At 36.1% G+C, this 22288-nt stretch overlaps 1 protein-coding gene and 2 pseudogenes across 8 annotated transcripts in view; all 3 read right to left on the bottom strand.

The window, feature by feature from the left end:
- The window catches only part of LOC148956217 (cytochrome c oxidase assembly factor 5 pseudogene), a 144745-nt pseudogene that overhangs the window by 74699 nt on the left and 47758 nt on the right, over positions 1-22288 (bottom strand). The window contains exon 1 of one of the 3 annotated variants that reach the window (XR_016142737.1): positions 19370-19428. The exons of the other annotated variants lie outside the window; for them this stretch is intronic. The product of XR_016142737.1 is annotated as a cytochrome c oxidase assembly factor 5 pseudogene, transcript variant X2 (transcript). Of the gene's footprint in view, positions 1-19369; positions 19429-22288 lie in introns of those variants that run through there. 3 annotated transcript variants of the gene reach the window in all.
- Positions 1-22288, bottom strand: part of LOC148956218 (cytochrome c oxidase assembly factor 5 pseudogene) — a 139159-nt pseudogene that overhangs the window by 98382 nt on the left and 18489 nt on the right. The window lies entirely within an intron of this gene.
- LOC148956216 (sphingomyelin phosphodiesterase-like) overlaps positions 513-22288 on the bottom strand; it is a 69549-nt gene continuing 47773 nt past the window's right edge. For 3 of the 4 annotated variants that reach the window (XM_089098978.1, XM_089099067.1, XM_089099021.1), the window contains one exon: positions 513-5426. In XM_089098978.1, coding sequence (XP_088955104.1) covers positions 3196-5364 — 2169 coding nt within the window. In that variant the 5' untranslated portion in view covers positions 5365-5426 and the 3' untranslated portion in view covers positions 513-3195. Of the gene's footprint in view, positions 5427-19369; positions 19446-22288 lie in introns of those variants that run through there. The other variant, XM_089098932.1, reaches the window with a different exon arrangement.

The following is a 22288-nucleotide window of genomic DNA, read 5'->3' as shown; positions in this document are numbered from 1 at the left end:
TAAAAACACATTTTAGGTCATTTCCAAGTGGGGTTGTCGGCATAACGCTTTTATTAATCGAAAATAAGAAAACCCAGTAAGGAAGGGGTTTTCCGCGTGGAAACCACATAAAATAAGATGCATATTTAGGCTTAAGGCCCATTCTCATGTGTCCTAGCTAGTGACTAGTGCCTAGATAATATTATTTTGGAGAGAACTGCATGCCTGTAAAAAAGGAGACAAATTATGATTGGTAAAAAGCGATTTCGCCAAGACAAGTGACATCAACGCACAAAAATTTAGGGAAGGGGAAAATGTATTTTTCAATACCTAGCGGCTGGCAAACTTGTCGTTTTTTCAATTTTGCTAATGAAAATGCCAAAAGAGGCATTTGTCCTTGAAAATACCCCATAAGGGATATATAACCTATTTAGGATATATACCCCCTCTGACCCCCTCCCCCCCCCCATTTGACGCCACTGATCTGTACATAGATGTCTAGCTGGTCACGCATGTGAATTAAGCGTCTTCTTTCTTATTTTGCACAAATTAGAAAATCTATATGTTCAATTAAGCGAAACTTATCAAAATCTTAAAGGTGTCAATTATCTTAGCCGCAACAAGGGAAAAAATAATAAAATCCCTTATATAAAAAAAAACACATCTAAAAAAGGAAAAACATAAAAGCATGATTATATAAGTTTTGTTTATTATTCCAAAACATAATTAACAGGCAGAAAGGTTCTCGCAACAGTGGAGTCATAAATATGAATAAATAATAAATAATTACACAGTAAAAACAGAAAAAATGAAGATAGATGTAATAACCAATGTTTTCACACAAACATTGAGTTAACAAAGATACTGCAGGTTTTCAACTACCTTACCTGCAGCAGGTCATCAGAACAAGGCAGATTTTTAGAATATTATCTGTAACAGTTTTGATCAGAATTCAAAGCTTTGAAATACTATATTTTAATATATTTTTTAGAAAACTCTTCAAAGGCACTGAGTTCGCTATAAGAAAGTAGCGTTTTTTCTGTCGATCAGATGTTTCTTATGCGTAGCTTAAGAAAATTATTTCTTCTCCCCTCTTTTTAATTCTTTCTTTCTGGGACAGACACACGTAACCATATTGTTAATCTCTTCCAGAAACAACAAGTTGGCCTTACAAACGGCATAGTTTGAGGACATTTGAAAGAATAGAAATAAGTTACGGTAACGCCAATCATAGAAAAGCCTTCAAAGGCACTGAATTCGCTAAGAAAGTACTCTTATTCAAACTAGCAACGAATCAGATTTTATTTTTAGTTTACATGTAGCTCAATACATTTGACCGAAATTAGGATAAAAGGACATAAAATGAAATTTTAAAATCTAGGAGGGGACAATTTTGACTTTTTTTTTAAATTTTCCATGAAAATATAGAATAAAAGGTATTTTTTGAAATCTGGGAGGAGACGAGAAAGTCTTGAGGGCAAAAACCCCCACTAATTGACGCCACTGATGTAGCTTAAAAATCTTTAATTCATACTCATCTCCTCTCTTTTGGATTTTGCTCTTTTGGGATAAATAAAAAGGTTTACAATGGCTCTGGGAAAAAAAGCTGTCGTTAGAATCAAAATAAATTGGACGTACTTCAATGGATAGAAACAAGAGAAACCTAATGTACGAGGAATAACCAAAAAAGCAAAACAAAGAATTATGAAAGTAACACCCAGGATTGCCACTACTTCAAACGATATCAACCTGACCTTAAACAGGACGACCTATTGGAGGCCACTATTACTGTACTTTCGGTATTTAGTATTCAAATGGAAACCCGTTTCAGAGAGACAGCCAGATTACTACCTTATAACTACAGGCCAAAAGGCGATATATCGAAAGTAAAAGCGATTGCAAAATGAAGTGCAAGTTAAATCTTGGACATATATATTTTCAAGCTTATATTAACAAAGGGGACAGTCATGATAAATTTACACTATACAGATGAATTCATATTTACACGAAGGTCAGCTAATCGGTTGAGCGGTTTCAGTGGTTTTTCACAGGACAGCGTACGCAAAATTGGCAAATTTTGTCCTAATTAACAAAATAGCGTTTGCCCTCATTTTAATCACTATCCATTAATTAAAAATCTGTTATTTCACAACCAAGCGACGATACAAAATAGTCGGCTAATTTAAATCGAAAGAATAAAGTAAAAACGAACTTAGTGCATCAGCAGGCCGATCTATAACATACTATGGAAATTATTAAGGGCCTTCAGACTCAGCTAGTTCAAACCCGAAGAAATGCAAAAGTTTTTGAGAAAAAAAAAGAACATTTAGCAAAATAGAATACTATTTACAGATCAAATTAGCAAATTGCTAAGTTTCGGTCTAATTTGTAGAGTTCCTGATTGCATGTACTGTGATTACTTTATATACATTATATCAATACTATATTGTCTTTTCAATTTGAATCTCAGAACAGGCACATACGCCACAGATTTAATTTGCTGAGGGGACAAAAATTCAAAAACAAATTCTAAAAGAACCAGAATTACCTTTTAGGCCATCTAAAACAAATAAGAAAAACAATTTAATAACAAGAAATGAAGTAAATATAATTTTATATTTACTATTTAATATTTTAAATATATAATTTTAATCTGGTTTTAAGTTTTCTCTTAAATGCCGAAAATACAAATGATTTGATTAATAATGAGATGATGATTTAAAAACTGGAAGGACTGGACACTATAGAGTATGATGTCATGAACTTATTTCCATGTCCCACGTTCTTCTTTTGTCAAATAAACTATGGTACAAATCAACCTTCCTCGACATCACTCAGTACCTTTTCTGGGAAAACAGTATTTACAATTCGGCTATTGGAGCTATCAACAAATAAAAATTAAAACTGAAGGAAAAAGATTTGAAAGCGTCTTGGGTTTTAGTTTCTGTCAAAACTTTTCGACATTGCAAGAAAAAAACACTGTTACAGACATATTTTAAGGCAGCTATCCTCAAGACCACATTCTTTTGAGCAAAATACTACAATGAATCGGCTAAAACAAACAGAATAGATGAAATATTCTTTTAGGTTATATAACTTCTGAAGTTAAGTTGCAAATTATGTATCTTTTAGCATTTGCACATAAAGGGTCAAACATGGCAGAGTAGTTAGTTTGGCATTAACATGCTGGTCCCCAGTTCCTAGATCCTATTGACCCTAACCAAACAAAGACCCAACAGAAGAACCTAGCCATCCTAACCCAGCAACAAATGTAAACACGTACGTTATTCCTAATCCACTTTTTCTAAGCCAAGATCTCCAAGATTTTGCATTCTTAGAATCAAGTTGCTGTTCAATTTCATTACATGTTTCAACACGATCGTTCGACCGCCCGGATTTCAAATCACATAAAAGTCGCTTTTTACAATCGGCATCACAAAGCTGTCGCGCCGAAGAACCTTTCCAATAAAACCAGTAATAATTTTGGAATAAGTCATCATCCATGGCCATTCTGTAGACTAAACTATCCCATTCTTGTGGGCCTAAGGACGTCATACCATAAGCTTCTTTAGCTGAGTAGAGTTTGTACCATCTAGGGGGCAAATGGGGATATCTATTAGCTTCAGCTAAATTCATCACCCAATTCTCATGATCAACAACCGCACGCGTACTAGTTTTATAATCCCCATCAATTTTATACACTCTATACCCAGGGTTTAGACCATAATAAGGAGAAACTGAGGGGCCAATATATGCAATATTCGTAGCACGGGATCGGAAATCTTCATCGTAAAACACTTCATATTCATCGAAATGTGTATGCCCAAAAAACTGTGCAGTAACAGTCGCTTCATAACGATTTATAATACGGTAGTAGTTATGAGACCATACCTTTAAGCAATCACTGTGACCCGGAGGTATGTGGCCAAGAATATGTACCTTTTCCCCATTGAATTCAGCACTTTGAAGCTCATAAATAAGCCACTGAAGTTCTTGAACAGGGTCAGTACTGTTCAACAACAACCACCAATTTTTATTGTTGCAAAAATTCATATTTAAAGATATTATTCTAAATCCTGGCTTTGCAAGAACTGAGTAAAATCCACCTTTGAGCACTGTTGGACTAGCTGATGCTGGTAGCCACTTACGCCACTGTAGCTCCAATTCTTTGTACAGCCAGTCAACAGATTGATATGATTCTACAAATGGAGGCGGGAAACTATTAACAGGGACACTTTCATGGTTTCCGAGGGCTGGAAAAACTCTTGTATTAGGGAAATAAAAATTGAACAATTGTATAGTTTCTCTTAAAACGTGAATATTTTCTTTGCGGGTCTGATTCCATACATCATGAGGAGGTATATCTCCAGTCCATACGATATAGTCCAAATCTGGATGCTGTGTAGCAATGTGCTGGAACATACTTTCTAAGGTCCTTCGAGGCATGTCACATTTCCGGTAATCACCCCAATATCCAGCACCGTCTACCACAGATTTAGAATAGCCACTAGTAATTCTACAGCAGAGGGGCTCGTTGCAAGCTGCATTTGTGCCTTCTACGTAGTAAGGGTCAAGATGGGTGTCTGATAAATGTAAAACTTTTAGCGCTGGAGCATCTTCCACTGGTACAACAGCTCGAGTCACCGGCTTTGGAATAGGAGGAAGAATAACTTCCCATTCATGGTATGGGTTAAAAGGGTGTCCACATACATCACCAATTACAAAACCACATATTTCATCCGCTGTCAACACAAGTCTAGACATGACATATAGTACTTCATCCCCCATTAAATGGATAATGCCTTCACAAACACGCTTGCTTTCAATTTTCATTGTGATACACACTTTTACCGCAGCACTAATTATTTCCGCATGATTTTTACCTGCATCTACATAGTGTTGAAGAAGTCCCACTCCTGCTTTGCAAGCATTACAACTCACTGAACTCATTACACTAGTTTCAAGCTCTTCCATCACTGCTTTAATATTCATTAGCTTAAAGGCATTTCCTAAAAATGCAGGAATACCCCGTGAGCCTCTTCCAGCTCTTTCATTTGGCTCAGGAAGCTCATCAATTTCTTTCATTATTGCAGTGAAATTGAACTCTTTCGGATCCAAATCCTCCAGTTTTTTTGCCGCACTTTCCATAGCAGGTCGCAATATCGTCTTTGTCTCTTCAAAACTCTTGCTGGTTGATCGGGGTCGTCGAAACGGCACGTCCACACTGGGCAGTTTTGAATTGTGCTGATAGTCTTTTTCTCCATACTGCCAGTAGAACGGTGCTCTGTAGTTTGCACCAGGTGTGAGGGGTGTCGAAGTAACAGACACCACAATGATGGCAAACACTACAAAATCACCAATACTCTTGAATCGCACTTTCATCATAGGCAAAATTTATTTCCAACTTGCATTCCTCAGCTACGGTTGTACGTTTGCAGAAGGCAAACCTGCATAGAATAATATTCAATCAAATTCATATTTCAACATTTAAAGGAAGTCATCCTGACCTAAATTACATCGTTTTGACTATGATTAGCTAAAGGTAAAACACATAAAACACGCTAATGAAATTCCAAGAAAAAAAGTGGCATAATGACCCAAATATTTATTTATTCTTGACATTATCCTCTTTATTTCCTACCAATTCCTTATATATTCTATTTAATACGTTTGATAATGCAAAAGCAAGGAAATTTTTTTTTAAATCGACCACTGCGATTAACTTATAAATTAATAAGAATTATCATGTAACACGAGGTAAAATCAATAATACAGCAAACTAGAAAATTACCAAAAACAAACGTACTTGTACATTTCCTAACACAATTAGTAAGTACCGTGTAGTGATGTAGCATTTTCTTTTATCAAGAGCAGGTACGGTCTCAATATTAGGGATGGGGGAGGCAAACTTTAAAAAGTTTTCAAAATTGATGAAATACATAGACAATATATAAAACGAATGGAAAGATCTAGATATCAGGGGACCAAAGCCCCTTTTCTCTCTACACGTGCAATTTTAACCTCATCAATTGCCTGATGTGTGAACCATAATGCTGAGATTTCAAGCTCCTTCAAGAGAAGATCAACAAGATTTCAAGAGATCCACAAGAACGTGGAATTGTGTATTTTTTACTAGAAGAAAGATCACGGATGAGTGTATATTTGTTGCTTTTTCCAGGGGTGATCGTATTGAACCAATGGTCCTAGAAGACTGGGAGAGGTCTCTTTTGAACGGAAATTAAAAGTTCCAGTACCCCTTTTAAGTGACCAAAAAGATAGAAGGACAGCTAGCCCCCCTCCCTCCGACTCCCATCTTCCCCCAAAGACATCCGATCAAAATTTTGAGATAGTCATTAGCCATAGTTGAAAGGTCCAATAACTATGCCTTTGGGGATGACATAGCTCCCCGTAGTCCCAGGAGAAAGGACTGTGCAATTTCCCCATTACTACTACTACTAACTACTAACAACTCATCGCAGCACCAAGCCGCCTGAGGCCAACACAGCTACGCACGCTCCTCCTCCACCCCAATCTATTCAAAGCCTCCCTTTTTACACCCGCCCACGAAGTTCCCATTTCCTTTAAATCTTTCTTTATGACGTCCTCCCACCCCAGACGGGGACAACCTGCTTTCCGTTTAGCCCTAGATGGCTGGCCGAAAAGAACAATCTTCAGCAATCTGTCATCCTTCATCCGCACAATATGCCCTAACCATCTCAACCTTTCTTTCATTATAGCCCTAGAGAGTGGTATTGAACCACATTTTTCGTATAGCCTATTGTTTGAAATACGGTCAGTCAACCGGGTACCCAGAACAATCCACAAGCAGTTTTTCTGGAAAACATCTAGCAAATCTTCATCGGCTCTTCGGAGAGTCCATGCTTTAGAGTTGTATTTGGTCACTGTCATTACTGTAGACTCTAATATTCTAACCATGGTTAGCAGACTTATCTTCCTATTCTTCCAGACTTATTTTAATTTTGAAAAAGCACCATGAGCCATGGCTATTCTATTTTTAACATCTTCACTGCTCCTACCATCTTTACTAAGAATACTACCGAGGTAAGTGAAGCTGCCAACCTGATCAATATTTTCATTACCCAACGTCACCTTTTCATCTTCACTTATTTCTAGCCTTAGTGATTTAGTCCACCTAAAATTAATTTCCAAACCGATTCTAGCACCCTGAACTCGCAAAACCTCTAAAACTTCATTCATTCTGCTCACACTTTCATCAAGGATGCTTAAATCATCAGCGTAATCCAAGTCCAGGAGACTTTTCCCTCCCCATTTGATTCCGTGGTCTCCCATTGCCTTTCCTGTGCTCCTTAAGACAAAGTCTATCAAAATAATCCATACAAAAGATGATACAATACAATCCTGATTAAATCTTGATGCAGTACAAAACCAGCTGTGAACCTCTCTTCCTACCTTAACTGCACCTGTGTTATTCTTGTATATTGCACTAATCACTGTACAGTGTTTTTCTGGTGTGCCATGCAAAGAAAAGAAATTTACTAAAACTCTTCTTTCAACTGAATTAAATGCTTTCATATAATATTTAGAACTGAGGGCTAAAGGGGTTTGAAAACTTAGGCACTTCTCAATTATTAGCCTAAGAGTGAAAATTTGGTCAACACATCCTCTACCTTTTCTAAAACCGCACTGCTCTTCTCTTAAAACTTTGTCTACGGCATCTCTCAGTCTAAAAAGTATCATATTCCTAAGCAATTTGCTACAAATATATATATATTTGTATGTTTTTTTTACATTCTTCGTCCCAAAAAGAAAATTCACGGTCTTCCCCCCCTCCCTTAAATGAAAGTAAAGATGGGGTCTCTGAATGAGTCACCAAAACTGTTTTTATACATTAGATAGCTAAAGAAGCTGTAGGTCAAGTGAACATCTGTCAGAACCTTAATAGCAAATCTTGATTACTGCTGAGACTCTAGAAAGGTTCAATCATTTACTCACAAGATTTTGAAACCAGTCTTGCGATTTGTGTTTGAATTACGAGTTAATGGTCTATCTGTGAGGACAACTATAATCAGCCTCTTTCACTTTCTTGCTTATTGAGTTAACCATAGTTCTCTCCTAGACCTTGAAAAGGATTAGAAAATCACAAGGTTCGTCTAAGGCTCCATTATTACTAATATCGGCACTTTTGTTTTGGCGCTGTATAGCAGAAAAAAGAAGAAACATTGTAAAGGCGATTAGGTTTATTTGTTTCTTTTAGGATAAGGTGTAGGATTTTTGGCGGGGGTGGGGGGATATCAATACCGGGGATTTGGCCATTCCCTGGAAGAATGCGTGCCTTTGCCGTCGAAGTTTTGCATGTGCCATTGCGTGTTGGCGGGGAGAGACGGTTTTTGGGTGGTATTTTTGTGTGAGCAATGTATGAGAGGCTTGTATAAAATTAAATTTATTAGGATATGTTTCTGTCAGCTTAAAACCCCCATTTTGGGTGCTGTTTCTGAAGCTAATAAGCTAAATCTCGCACTCCCGTTTTTATGGGAGGGTCCGTCATATCTTTCAATATGTGGCTAGCTCTCTCTAATGGAACCTCTAGCGACTTTTGGTTGAACCGTATGGTTTCATGAAACCCCTATTGGGAGACTCTGATCTTGATGTTAACTGCTAAATGCGCATTGATGAATGGAAATACGAATTATTGTTCCAATGCGTTATAGTTAAAAAAAAATAATAATAATACAAATAGCTGAATAAAGAAAATGTACAGAACGACTAAAACTCTGGATATTATTAATCGACATAGTTAAATAAAAAAAAAGTTTTTGAACTGAAAGTAAGAAACAACGCTAAAGCTTAAAACCAACGCTTAAGTCTTAAAGGTCTTTAAATTATTTATCATTCAAATTCAACGTTTTTTCGGTCCATTAGTTTCTTGATTATTTAAATGTTAGAAAAAAACAGAAATCTGTGCAAAATATAACTTCACTACAGTAAAGAGTTGATAAAATCTAAGCAAAATGGGGGTTTGAGGGAGACGACAGCCCCGCTTTCATTCCTTGTAATTTATGTTCGTTTTGAGTTCGATTCCTTCATTCGAACTTATGTTTTAATTCGAATTTATGTTCGATTCCTTCATTCTCGACAGTTAATGTTTGCTTTAATTCTGATTCTGTATGGGATCATTTTCTTTGGAAATCCTTCAGATATTTTCAGAGTAGAGGATTCAGCCCATAACCTCTCTTCATTCCAAGTAATACCAAAGATCATTGAAATTAAGGAATATCCTTAACTTACGGAGTGGAAGAATGATGAAGTACCATTTAACTTTGAACATGGTTTTATTTTATAATAGCAGACAACATTGAAACCTCAGCAACAGAGAAAGGAAAGAGGTTGGATAAGACATGTATAAAATAATTTACTTTGATGAAAGCGGAAGAACTCAGAAAACAAATCAAATAAAACCGCAAATACAAAATCAATTCAATTATTGTGTCTAGTGCCTTCAAAATATAAGCCCCGGACAAGATTCACCAAATATATTTAAAGTAGTAAAATAGGTGAATCACAGGAGAAATATGTTTAGAATCGCAAAAAACTAAGTCCCTTCAAGCGCATTGAAGAAGAGTTACAGTTAGGACTGAAGGTATACAATAAAACAGAGAGGTGAATTCGATATTGGAGGGTTGAAATCACGAAGTCGTGTTACGGACAGAGCTCAAGTCCTTAGCTGGACTTATATTCAACCCTTATTTGAATACACAGGAAAAAACTAATAAATCAGTTGCTTCATTTTTGATCCACGTTTTGGAAGTTCATTCAGAATACGGTCCATTTGTGCGACCTTGATCTAACTTTGAATTCGGACACCCCTGCTTTTGCCAAGAACGTGACCAAGTAAAAAAAAAGTAGATACCGGTATGAATTACAGTAATACCAGTTAAAGCAATTAAGAGTCGATACAAATAAAATTCATGGAGAACAGCCAAAAAAAAAAAAAAAAAAAAAAAAAAAAAAAAAAAAAAAAAATTGCATCCCTAATGCTTTCCAAAATAACGGTAGAAACCCCAAGATATTATATAAAGAAGGTGGTTTAATATATTGGTTCTAGAAATCCGTTTGGCAAAGATAGCGTCCAAAAAAAGAAGAGGAAAAGAAATCCCATCCCAGCAATCAAATTTAAGTTTAATAGATAAGGTGACGAAATGAGGCATCAAAAAATTCATTTTTATTCCGTATTCTACCAATGATGGCCAGCGAACATATGAACGAACACCCAGCTTATAAATTCGGATTGGTTTTAGTTTAATAAACAGCCATGAATCCATTTAAGAAAAAACTCGGTACTTATGCATTATACGGTAGCCACGAAAGAAGTCAAGTTTGGTTAATGCTAATGAAATAAAATAGGATGAATATATAATAGTTTAGAAACAAATTTGGGCTATATATTTGCTAATTGGGGGTGGGAGGTAAAGCATAGTATATATTAAATAGGTAGCCTAACCTAACCTAGGTAGCTTTTTCCCCCTAAACCCCAAAAAACAACAGTTTAAATATTGTAAACGCAATAATAAAAAACGCTTTGCGGTCCATTCATCCATTAAAAATACCCGTTGGACTGGTTTCCTCTAGTATCTCCTTGTACAGTCTATAGCGCTATGTAGGATATAATGCACAAGTACCGAAAATCGATGAGTTGGATAGCCTAATTAATCCAGTGGTGGTTCTGGGATCTTTTACGCCTGGGACGAAATATTGATTAGTGCCCCTCCTTTCTCACACGAAATTTTCAGGCCAAATTTTAACAAAACTTTAATTAACTAACAAAACTATTCTCAATTTATTAATTAATTAATAATTCATTCGTTAATTTTTATTTAATTACTATTAGTTATTTTAATTCAACTATTTTAATTATTATCTAATTGTTTTTCTTTTTTACTTATTTTTATTTTATATTAATCTATTAACTTCGACTATAATTTGCGCCCCCAAAATTTCTGCGCCCGGGGCAAGTGCCCCCTATGTCCCTGCCCTAGAACCGTCTCTGAATTGGCCTTTCTAAAAAGATACTGTAGGTAAGACACTTAACTAACAATTTGAAGTGTTTAATCTTGAATAGTTTTAATGATATCCATATTAATCAATAGCTTAGATTCAAGCCAGTGTTTGTCTTTTGCAATAGCAATCAGGAAAGTTGTAGTTTCTAGAGCTCCATAGTGAAATATTTGTTCGCCCATTTTCTCCTGTTTTTTTAAACCTGTTCCTTATTTTCAAACTTGGGACCCACAAAGCGAAAAAGTACATAACTGCATATTGTGGTCGTGTTTATTAAAATTTGAGCTCCCTTTTTTGGATTTTTTTTTTCAAAACGTATATGGTTGTAAGCTTCCACTTAACCAATTAGTCCGGGCGGCAAGTGAAGCTATCTTGCATTTCTTTCCAAAAGTACATGTTGTGTCAGGTACAAATTTTCTGAGAGCATAGGCTTATAGAATCAAAATCAGTGATTCAGATTTGGTTGGGTCCAACTTTCCAGAGGGGCGGCATCGTTGAAAAAACATGCTTAGAAATATCAGGTTTTTTCGAAGTTTTCGAAGGATAAGAATCGAAAGATGACCAATAACTTTGAGGCCACGTAGCACTCATGCCTTGTAATTGACAAAAGAAGGAAAAGAGATATAAATTTTGATTTTTGGATATTTTCCAAGGTAAAGGTTTGTTAAATACTTCTGACGAAAATGAATGTTAGGCTTATATTTGGATTCCCAATTGAATTTTGATCCTAAAGATAAGTTTATCTCTTAGTTTTCTCAATTGTAGGCCTACATGAATGGAAAAATTTTACGCTGGAACTTGAATAACCTAGGCTAGTTTCAGTTTAGTTTTAAGCTCACTTGGGGTTTGGGGTCTAGGCCAGTCAGAAACACGGCATCCCGTTCACCTTTGAAAAGACAGAGAAGTATAGCCTAGGCTAGTTTAACATGCGTGTAAGCTAATTCAAATTGAATTGTTGCTAATTCAACCAAGACTACAATTTTTATTTTATTAATAAACAAAAATTTGGCTGTCCTTTTGAAGATAGAAAAAATGTCATGTTCCTTACTGGTCTAGGCTACAGCACCCACAACTCCAGGGCCTGTCCCTGAATTGGTTCTTTGGTTAAGCTGCAGATTAGCTAGCCCTGATAAAAATATCTTATTTTTGTGTACAGTATTCAGTCAATTGGGCTGTAAAATTGCACAGATTCATAGAAGCAGTAGATAAAAGCAAATCATTTCTTACTGCATATCCTGGTTCTATTGGCAGGTTCTCTGTACTCTACACTACAGGGTAACCCCTCTGCCTCTTTACACCTTCTTCTTCTGAAAATATAGAGTCTATAATCTGAAATTTATAGAATCTAGAGAATGTACAGAATCCTGCCAATGACAATTTTTTCTAATTTCTGGAAAGAATTTCTGCAAGTAATGATTGTAATTTGGATACAGTACTGAATTCTGAATCAAATGGTGTTTTTGTTTCTTAGTTGTCTTGTTATGGTAGTATATTCCAAATTAACCAAATTAATAAATGGGTAAACTTTCTCAAAAGGTAAGGCTTGGGATATGGCAGTCCTGTGCTGGTCCTGTATGGAAGTCATTCAGTTACTGATTCAGGAGGGAAAGGAATTCATGAATTGGATGCCTTAAGGTTTCCTTTTTAAAAAAACATTTAAAATAAAAAAAAAAAAAAAAAGCAATCATCAGCAAAGTTAACATAAAAATCAGACCAACCAGAGCAATTATTGGCATTGTTTATCTTGCTTTACAGAGTAATGTGTATTGAAAATTGATTACAGGCAGTACAACTTCATTTTTTATAACTCTAAAAGACCAGTGGCATTATTTCTGCCTTTTTGCAACTATTTTACAGAGTTGCTAAAAGGCCCTGAGGAAAATAAAAACCTCAACTTTACTATCTTTTGAAAGGAAAACTTTTAGCTATGTTCAAGCCTGTTTGCTGGGATGCTTCCCAATTCAGAGGAATGGTAGCTTGAACAATGTCATATACCAACACAAATTCATGCACTCTAAGTTCTCTAAGCATACAATGATAAGAACATCACATTTTCACTTTTGAAAGCTTCCATGTATCATTTGCTGAAATTTCCAATTAGATTATGGCAGGGTTTTCCTTATATTCTTTTAAAGTTTGAATGATTAGCAAAAACTGGGTCCTTTTGGTCAATTTTGGCACCTTTTGCAACATACTGCCCCCCACTAACTTCCCCCCTGGATCTGCCCTTGATGTGTAATGATGGATAGCAAAACAAGCAAAACAAGTGCATTAAGTACTAAAGGTATAAAAGAAAATGAAGCTTTAAAGTAAAATAAAATTTATTTCACATTAAATTTTTATTTCCCTTGCTTAGCATTCACTCAGACTGGTCTAAAGTTTTAACATCCTTTTCAGATTTGAAGTAGATACTATCATATGTATTTCTTTCAAGCTGTGAAATGGAATCTATTGTGGAAAATAAGCTGAAATATCTGGAATTTAGTTGTGATGCAAAGTCCAGGCTAGACTATGAGCGTTGCATTATCTGCCAGATACAAACCAAAGAGCTATTGCATAATGTTAAAGATAAAAATCAAACAAAGTCAGTTGTTACTGAAAAATGCAGATGCAACCTGAAGTATAAGACTTAGAAAAATAATGTAAATCAACCTGAATTTTTAGAAGCTGCAATAATCTGGCATAGATCTTGCCGTAAAACTTTTCTGGCCTGTAAGTTTCATACTGATGGAAGTGGCCCCCTTGATCTAAATCTTAGTCCTGATTTTCCTTCTAAAAAAAAAGCCACCCGTTCCCAATTATCTCAAGGCAGCTTTGACTACAAGTCATGCTGTTTGTTTTGTGGTAGAAAAGGGAATAAGAAGAGCAAGGAACGGAAGCTGTTGAGAATTCAGACAGAAACTAGACAACAGAATATAAAGGCACATGCTGAAACTCTGTGGCAAATAGATCCAGAGCTGCTACTCAGATGTCGCAGTCAAAACCTGGTCAGCAATGAAGCCATGTACCATCAAAAGTGTATGCTACAGTTCCTCAAAAGGATGCCTAAGACAGAAGAGTTTCATGTTAAGGAAACCATAGCAGGTGAGCTCATTGAAGAACTCCGCCCTGGCTTCACCAAGGGCAAAGTATATACAACAAGTCAGATCAAGAGCAGACTTGCAGAACTTGCGAGTCCATTTATTCCACCGAAAGAAAGACTTGAAGTGCTTGCCTCCAACGGAGAACTCCTTTAAGTATCATATAAAACGTGCTCTTTTACAGTGGTCTGTCTTTATACAAGCCAATATTCCTAAGCCATTTATGCATCATCCACTGGATGTTGGCTGGGCTTTCAGTGAGTCTGAAGGAGTGGTGGTTTCTGTAACCACCACTTTGCTACAGTGGCCTCCCTCAGTGATGTCTGTGAAAACTTACTGCTATTGTATAAATGGCTGCAAGGCCAACTGTCCTTGCTTGGCAGTGAAAGACTGTGATCTGCTTTGTGTCTGCACGGGAAGCTGCCTCATTAATTCTGATGAAGAATGACTGTTCTTTTTTATTTCATATATTAAATAGCTGAGCTTAAATGATTTACATTCCCTAAGCAGAAAGAGATCAATATAGTCACAGGTGTAGTTTCAGAAAAATATTGGGAGGCAAACTTAAGAATTTTGGCCTATTTACGGTGGAAAGTTTTGAAACTAATCACTGAAAAGAGTGTTTTCTTAATTTGCCTCTTAGCAACCTATTTTAGCCAGCAAATAATCTTAAAAAGCAATATTATGCCATGAAGCAGCTAAGTTTATTAGTTTAGCCTCAGTCATTTTCCTTTATATATATATATATATATATATATATATATATATATATATATATATATATATATATATATATATATATATATATATATATATATATATATATATATATATATATATATACCTGATTATAACCTGATTATATATATATGTATATATTATATATATAAAATTAACCTGAGAAGGTTCAAAGATCAAAGGTACAAAAGCTAAGGTTCATGAATGTTTTTTTTTTTAAATATGCGTATAAAAAGTTGAGCTCCAAGTAAGCTCAGAGATCCAGGAACCTGGTAGATTTGTGATCAGCGTTTTTAATCTGTCACGAAATATTATCATTATCTCATCTAACATTATACTTTGTTGGGTGTGATTTTTTTTTTTTTTTTTTTTTTTTTTTTTTTTTTTTTTTTTTTTTTTTGTGCTAAAATCAGTGTTTAGATGAGTCTATTTGCATCCGGTTATTTCTATTCCGGCATGCTTTGGTGCTCTGATTGCCAAATTAGCTTAGAGAAAAATAATTAAACATTAGCTTCGTTAATTTTTCATCAGTTAAAGCAAAAAATTAAGAATTTACTCCTGTTACGTCATCAAAAAATGAAACATTTGAAATTTGAGGGTCTTGCCGGTGCCGGCGGTCGTGGGTCCCGACATATTCGTGATCAGTATGGTCAAATTGACCAGGAATCCGTTCTCCAATAATTTGTACCGTTTACAACAGGGGGGGGGGGTTAAGTTTTTGGCACTTGGCGCCCGGACTAAATGCAAGAATCAATTTTCTTTTTACTGTTCTCGGTACCATAAATATGGAATCAAAATGATTAGTTTAAAATTTTTGGGTCCTCGTTCAAAATAAAAATAATAAATCTGCCCCTGCACTAAAAATTGCAACGATTGGTATACTAATTATTAGTCAAATTGCTCAACTGTCAGCAGCACTGTTAGCATGAATAGCCTACATGTTCTTGATTTTAAATCATGATTCAGCTTGACATGCGCATTTCGCTATAAAAAAATGACATAGCAGCATAAGTCAAAATATTGCGGTCAGCGATTGGAATTTGATTAAAATCCGTTGATTCTACTTTAATATAACCCAAATGAAGATTAATTTAAATTGCTTGAGGAAGTTAGATATTTTCTGTAAAAAAATTTAAACCCGTCAAGCCTAGTGTGAATTTAGTATAACTGAATCGAGATGTTATTCACTTTACAAAACATGTACACCGGGAAACAGAGAATGATCGACTGACGTCTTAGATAATAATAATAATAAAACGAATTTAAGAGAAAACTATATTGATGAGAAAAGAGGAGGATTATACGTGAAATTACTAACCGGACACGATTTTGACCACAGTAGACAGAATATACAGTAAGCTTATCGCAGATCATTTCTGGTCATCGTTAACAAAAAGCTCCTCCCACTTCTTTCTGCCTTAGCTTGTTTAGCCTTTTTTATAATGGGTTTTTGTCCGGGTTTTTGTAACAGTAAGCTTATCGCAGATCATTTCTGGTCATCGTGAACAAAAAGCTCCTCCCACTTCTTTCTGCCTTAGCTTGTTTAGCCTGTTTATTATGGGTTTTATAATGTCAGGGTTTTTATAATGGGAGAGATAGAGAATGATCATACTGTCTAATTATATAAACTGTGATTTTGACGAACAAAATAAAGTGGTAATTATGCTTTTGTTTTTCAAGAAGAGAAATATTCCACGTCCGGTATCACAATATAAACAGCTTACTAGAAAAAACACAGTAAACGGCGTGGCAAACAAGTGCTACTCGAAGAAGTACAGTAAGTAGCGGAGAGTGGGCAACCAAAGTCTTAGATACTAAATGGCAAATACTACGGAAAATGTAGCCTACGAAATTGTAGAACATGCAAAAAACGTCAACATTTTGGGGCAGGAGTATTGGCAAAAAGACCGACTGCAGCAAGGATTCCTATATCTTTGAAAATTCAATCCTTCTATAAAGAAAATTAGGCCCGATTCCCAAGCAGTAATGAGAAAAGTAATTTCTCGTAGGGTCGGAAAATTATTGTGCTACATGAATGACACTCACGAATAGAGGTACGGCCTAAGTGAAGCTCCTAAAAGATGTCTAGAAGCTCCAGTAATCTTGATAATGAATCCCTCTTCTGAGCTAAAGAATTAAAGAAAAACTAAAGCAAACTTGGATTAAATTAAAGGCGCATATAAAGAACATTTAATGAAGATATGCTGTCAAGAATGAAGCAAGAATTACGTTGTTATTGTAGCTGGTTTAGAAAGGGACCACTCAGCCAAGAATATAAAAGTGCCCGCCTCTAACTAATTCCTCCTTTAGAGCCGCGACTCCTCGCGGTGACTATAAACTTCATTAATCTTCATTAATAGAGTTCAATAAACTCTATTAATCTTCAAAAATCTACAACCTTCATTATACTCATCAAAACAAGGCCAAGGAATACCTTATCAAATGCCCACTTCCCCCCCCCCCCCTTTACTCGTATGACTTGAAATAGTTTTTAAAGCTTGTCAACTCTGGACAAAGTCCAACTTTGACTCAGAATTTGGCTCGTCCATGGACATAACAAGGAATGGAAAGTATCCCTTTCCCTCAGAAAAATCTTCAAAAGCAAGCACAAAGTTCTGACAGAAGAAGGTAAATCCCCGCGACCTATGGGATTGATTTTGAATTAAAATCAAGTTGGCGGAAGTGAATAAAAACTTGAGAGCCATGGCTAAATAGAGTAAAGCCAAGACAGATGGTCTCTGTGATAGACAAAGCTGGAATAACTTTGGGACTTATGTCTTATAGCCACCACACCCAAGAAATGAAGTTAGGTTAATCCTAATGAAACATTTCTTACTTCATAAGATGCATATTAGGGGGGTTGGGGTAAAGTACAGCAGGTTTGCATGCAAAATCTGTTAGCTACGATTATTCTGAATATTATAAAGTAAGAATTGTTTCATTAGGATTAACATAACTTCACTTCTTGGGTGGGTGGCTATAAGACATAAGTACCCCTAACCCAGCCTAACCTAACTCCTAACCACCTCTAAATATTAAATATTTAATTAAAATATAATTACATCGTAGTTTTCTCACTCAAAATAAGCAAATCTTAACAGAACCAAACCGGTTTTGTTAGATCTAAGACGCAGTAATTCTTGAGGATGTTCTGTTTAACAAACAAGTTAACCGCCCTCCGGAGGGCATTTCATACCTTAGGCCTAAAATAAGTTAAGAAATCAAGGAAAAAAATTGAGCTGCCTAGAGCCTAATCTGGTTCTTGGAAGTTTATTTCGCGCAGTTTTGCAAGCAGCAAAAGCAATTTTAAGTTAGTGAAAATAGGCCTAATGCAAAAAATAGCTTAATGTAAAACAACGAAAGGTGCATTTTCTGCAACGCAAATGAATGTTATATTTGGATTCAGGATGAAATTCTGATTCTAAAGGTATATCTTTCCTACCAATCTCATAAGTGAGTTAATCGAAAACTTACCCATAGCAAAGTTCAATCGTTGAACTCACGGGGGGTTTGGTTGATACTTACGTATTATACCGACCACACTTTTGTTCTTAATGATAATCAGCTTAACCTGAGTGAGATAAACTACTATGCAGGTATATTTTAATTAAATATTTAATATATAGAGTTGGTTAGGCTAAATATTTAATATAGGCCTAATACATTCTGGGCGGCCTGCTTTCCATAATTATCTGTTGTAGTTTCTATAACTTTGTCACTAAAGTACTATATTTTCACCATATCTTGGTATATGTCATTAGAATTAACCTATCTTTAGTTCTTGTTTGTGGTCGGTATAATATACAAGTACTGTTTGATTGAAATTAAAAAGAAAAAAAGCTCACAGGGATTCTATGTGCCTGCCTGTGGGGAGCAGTTATATTTTTGCGTTTCTCTCTCCCTGGAATAAATGCTTTGTCCACATTACATGCTCACGGGTACTCTGTGCCTGCCTATGGGGAGCACTTTAGCCTATATTTTTGGATTTCTCTCTATCTGAAGTAAAATGCTTCCAAGTGCAATTGCTATTGGAGAGAGTGCTCAGTACACCATATTTTCGGGAGACCTGATATTTTTCAGTAATCTTATTTTTTTTATTTTTAACTTATTCATAAAAACCCATTCAAGTAGGATCGGAGTAAGTAAGCAAGTGAGACTAGTGACCAAACAGAGCTCGGTTCCTGAAATTTTCTATCACACACACTCACAAGCAGCACAAACATTTTCAAGTTAGTGAAATTAGCCCAAAAATAATGAAAACAACACATTTCTTTATATAGTCTAGGGCCACATCCGACCCCATTGAAGGGAAGCTAGGATGCAACTGTCATGATAGCGCCCTTGAAACCAGTGTTGAATGGGGAATCAGATGGCAATGCTTTTTGTCATTTCAATGCTTAGTTTCAAAACATGAATCTTGGCGCGTAATTGCCCTTTTTTGGGGTCACTGGTTTACCACAACAACTTATTAATTGAAAGTAGCATCTAAAATTGAAAGACAAAAACGAGCAAGTCCGTAGAACGTTGGAAATACCAACCATTCAAAGAAAACAAATCCAAACTCTAAACTATCTAGCAAATTGCTGTTCATTAATGGTAAACCAAATCAAGACTGCCCCTAGCAACTATGGTATCTCCTGAATACAGCCCAAAACGGGTAGCATCCTAACGTCACAGATTTGAATACATGTAAAAATAATGTTGAGATTCAGAATTTGGGGCATATCACATTTCTAATCTACTAACATAATCATTACGTGATAATAACTGTCTTGATCAAGTAGAATCCGAAAATATTACGGCGCTATCACCATTTAAGAGGCAAGGAGTGCTGCATGGTCTCTTATGAAGAACACGGCTTTACCCCATTTTCAACATTTTTCTTGCTATAAGTCGTAAAAATTGCCGCAGGGACTTGAATTTCGGACGAACTATAGCTTCTAGTATTATAATCTTGTTACAATAAGTCGCATTGCCCCAACACGAAGCGACTGAAGTAAAATATAAAAAAAAAGTTTCAAAACGATTCAGAAGATAACTTGATTACTACTTTATTTTTCCATGTTTCCTGCTAGATAGCATCATTTCGTTGGCCAACAGAGGGGGGGGGGAGGCAATCATTGCAAATTCTCAGTGATGAACCCTTTCCCACACGTTACAATTTGCAGAAAAGCGCAATTCGAACACGGAATTTATTTAACGGAAAAGACAAAAATATTTGGAAAATCGCAACTACTTTTTCTTGTATTAGAGAAGATAATTTGGATAAGTTTCAATCCATTTGCTGTTGTCGAACCTATTATTATTGCTACAAAGATGTAAAAAAAATGTCAATTTACACATTATAGCACTGCAAAAATAAACAATCATCTATTTCTTTGATTCCTGAGTGGGGGATCAAAGAAGGGGGATCTAGGGCAAAATCTTGGGGGAGACCCTATGTAATAAGGGCGCCAATGAGCAAAATCTTGGGGTAGCCCAATTGGACAAAAGTGCCAATAATTGACCAAATTGACAAATTTATTCTAAAAAAAACAATAAAAAAGAATAAAAACAAGAAATGAGGGCGCCAGAAAAATCTGGGGGGAGTCCCCCCCAGCTCCTCTAGATCCGCCCACTGTTCCTGAGCATGCTTTCACAACCATGGAAAAATTTCAACGCATGCATATTTGCTTTTCTCCAAAAAAGGGCTGCTAAGAAATCGTCCGCAATCCGCAAAAGACCAGTTTCAGAAATCACATACATCAGGTGGCGTGTGCCAAGCATGGCAGAAATTATGCCAAGTGTGGCAGAGCTGTGTGTCACACTTGGCGTTCTGAGATGTTAACCAGGTGGCGAAAAGTGGGCCAATTAAATCGCAGTATGTAAGAACTAGGGGTAACCTGGTTTTACCACCGCAGAGTTTCCACGCAGTGGCGTCATTAGGATTCGTCGGAGCCCTTTCAAAAATTGAGCACGAATAAAATTAGGAGATCAACTTAAGCAGGGGCATTTACAGTGTTGCTCAGACCCAGGACGAAATTATCATCGGTAGCCCCTCCCCCAACCCAAAAAAACAAAGGTTGATTGAACTGGAATCCTTAATGCAACCACTTTTGAATCCTTAATACAACCACTATTTTGTTAATCTTAAGGGGTTTGAACCCCCGCCCCCCGAAATGTTTGTCATACACGTAAAAACGTAACAAAAATGAATATAAACAAATATATGATGCGTTTTTTAGATTTTTTTTGCCCCCCCCCCCCTAAAAAATACTGAATCACGGCACCCGGGGCTCCTTGCCCCGACCGCCTTCTTCCCCCTCTTAAACATTCCAAGTTCCTTTAATGCAAGTTTCGTAATGAGTCGTGCTGATTAAGGGTCATTTTTGTTCACAGGAATCCACTTTTGTCTCAAACCGAAAACTTATATTTTTAACCATATCAAACAGTTCGTGGTAACGAACTGTAAGTAAGGAGCGACCCGGCTAAATAGTAACCGAAACTGGAAAAAACGGAATTTTGATACCAATAGATACATCAAAAGAATTGGATTTTTAAGCTGATCTCAGATATATAACCTTCATCAAGTTTAGTTTTACCCATCAAAAGTTACGAGCCTATAAAATTTGCTTTATTTTCGAAAAAAGCGAGAAACACCCCTAAAAAAAAACAACAGAATCTTAATGAAAATCACACTGTTAGATTCAGCATATCAACGAATCCTACTGTAGAGTTTTCAAGCTTCTATCTGCAAAATTGTGGAATTTTGTATTTTTGCCCGAAGAAATATCACAGATGCGTGTTTATTTGTTTTTTTTCCCAGGGGTGATCTTACCCATTCAGTGGTCCTAGAATATCGCAAGATGGCTCATTTGAACGGAAATTAAAAGTTCTAGAGCCCTTTTTAAGAGACCAAAAATTGGAGGGCAACTAAACCCCCTCCGACACTCATTTTTACCCAAAGTCACCGGATCAAAATTTTGAGATAGCTATTTTGTTCAACATAGTAGAAAAATTTAATAAATATATTTTTGAGGATGACTTAATTACCCACAGTCCCTGGGGGAAGGGCTGCAAGTTATGAACTTTGCCCACTGTTTACATATATTATTGGTTATTGGGAACTATACTGACATTTTCAGGGGGATTTTTTGCGTGTGAGGGGTGGGAGGAGGGTTACGTGGGAGGATCTCTCCATGGAGGAATTTTTCATGGGGGGCGGAATTTTCCATGAACGGGGCGCCGGATTTCCCCGCATTGTTTAAAAAAACGACCAGAAATTAAATACAAAAAACAAGTTTTTTCAACTGAAAGCAAGGAGGAACATTAAAACTTAAAAAAAAAATTATTACGTATATGAGGGGGTTTACCCCTCGTCAATACCTCACTCTTTGAGCTAAAGCTTTTTTTAGAACTTTCAAATTTATTCTAATTAAACGGCCTTTGTAATTCAGGGGTCATTCTTAAAGAATTGA

This window comes from Artemia sp. Qi Xiang Cuo, chromosome 1, assembly GCF_049724085.1.
Source record: "Artemia sp. Qi Xiang Cuo chromosome 1, ASM4972408v1, whole genome shotgun sequence".
NCBI classification, from domain to species: domain Eukaryota; kingdom Metazoa; phylum Arthropoda; class Branchiopoda; order Anostraca; family Artemiidae; genus Artemia; species Artemia sp. Qi Xiang Cuo.
Note: the sequence above shows the minus strand (reverse complement) of the source record. Positions and strands in the feature narration are given on the sequence as shown.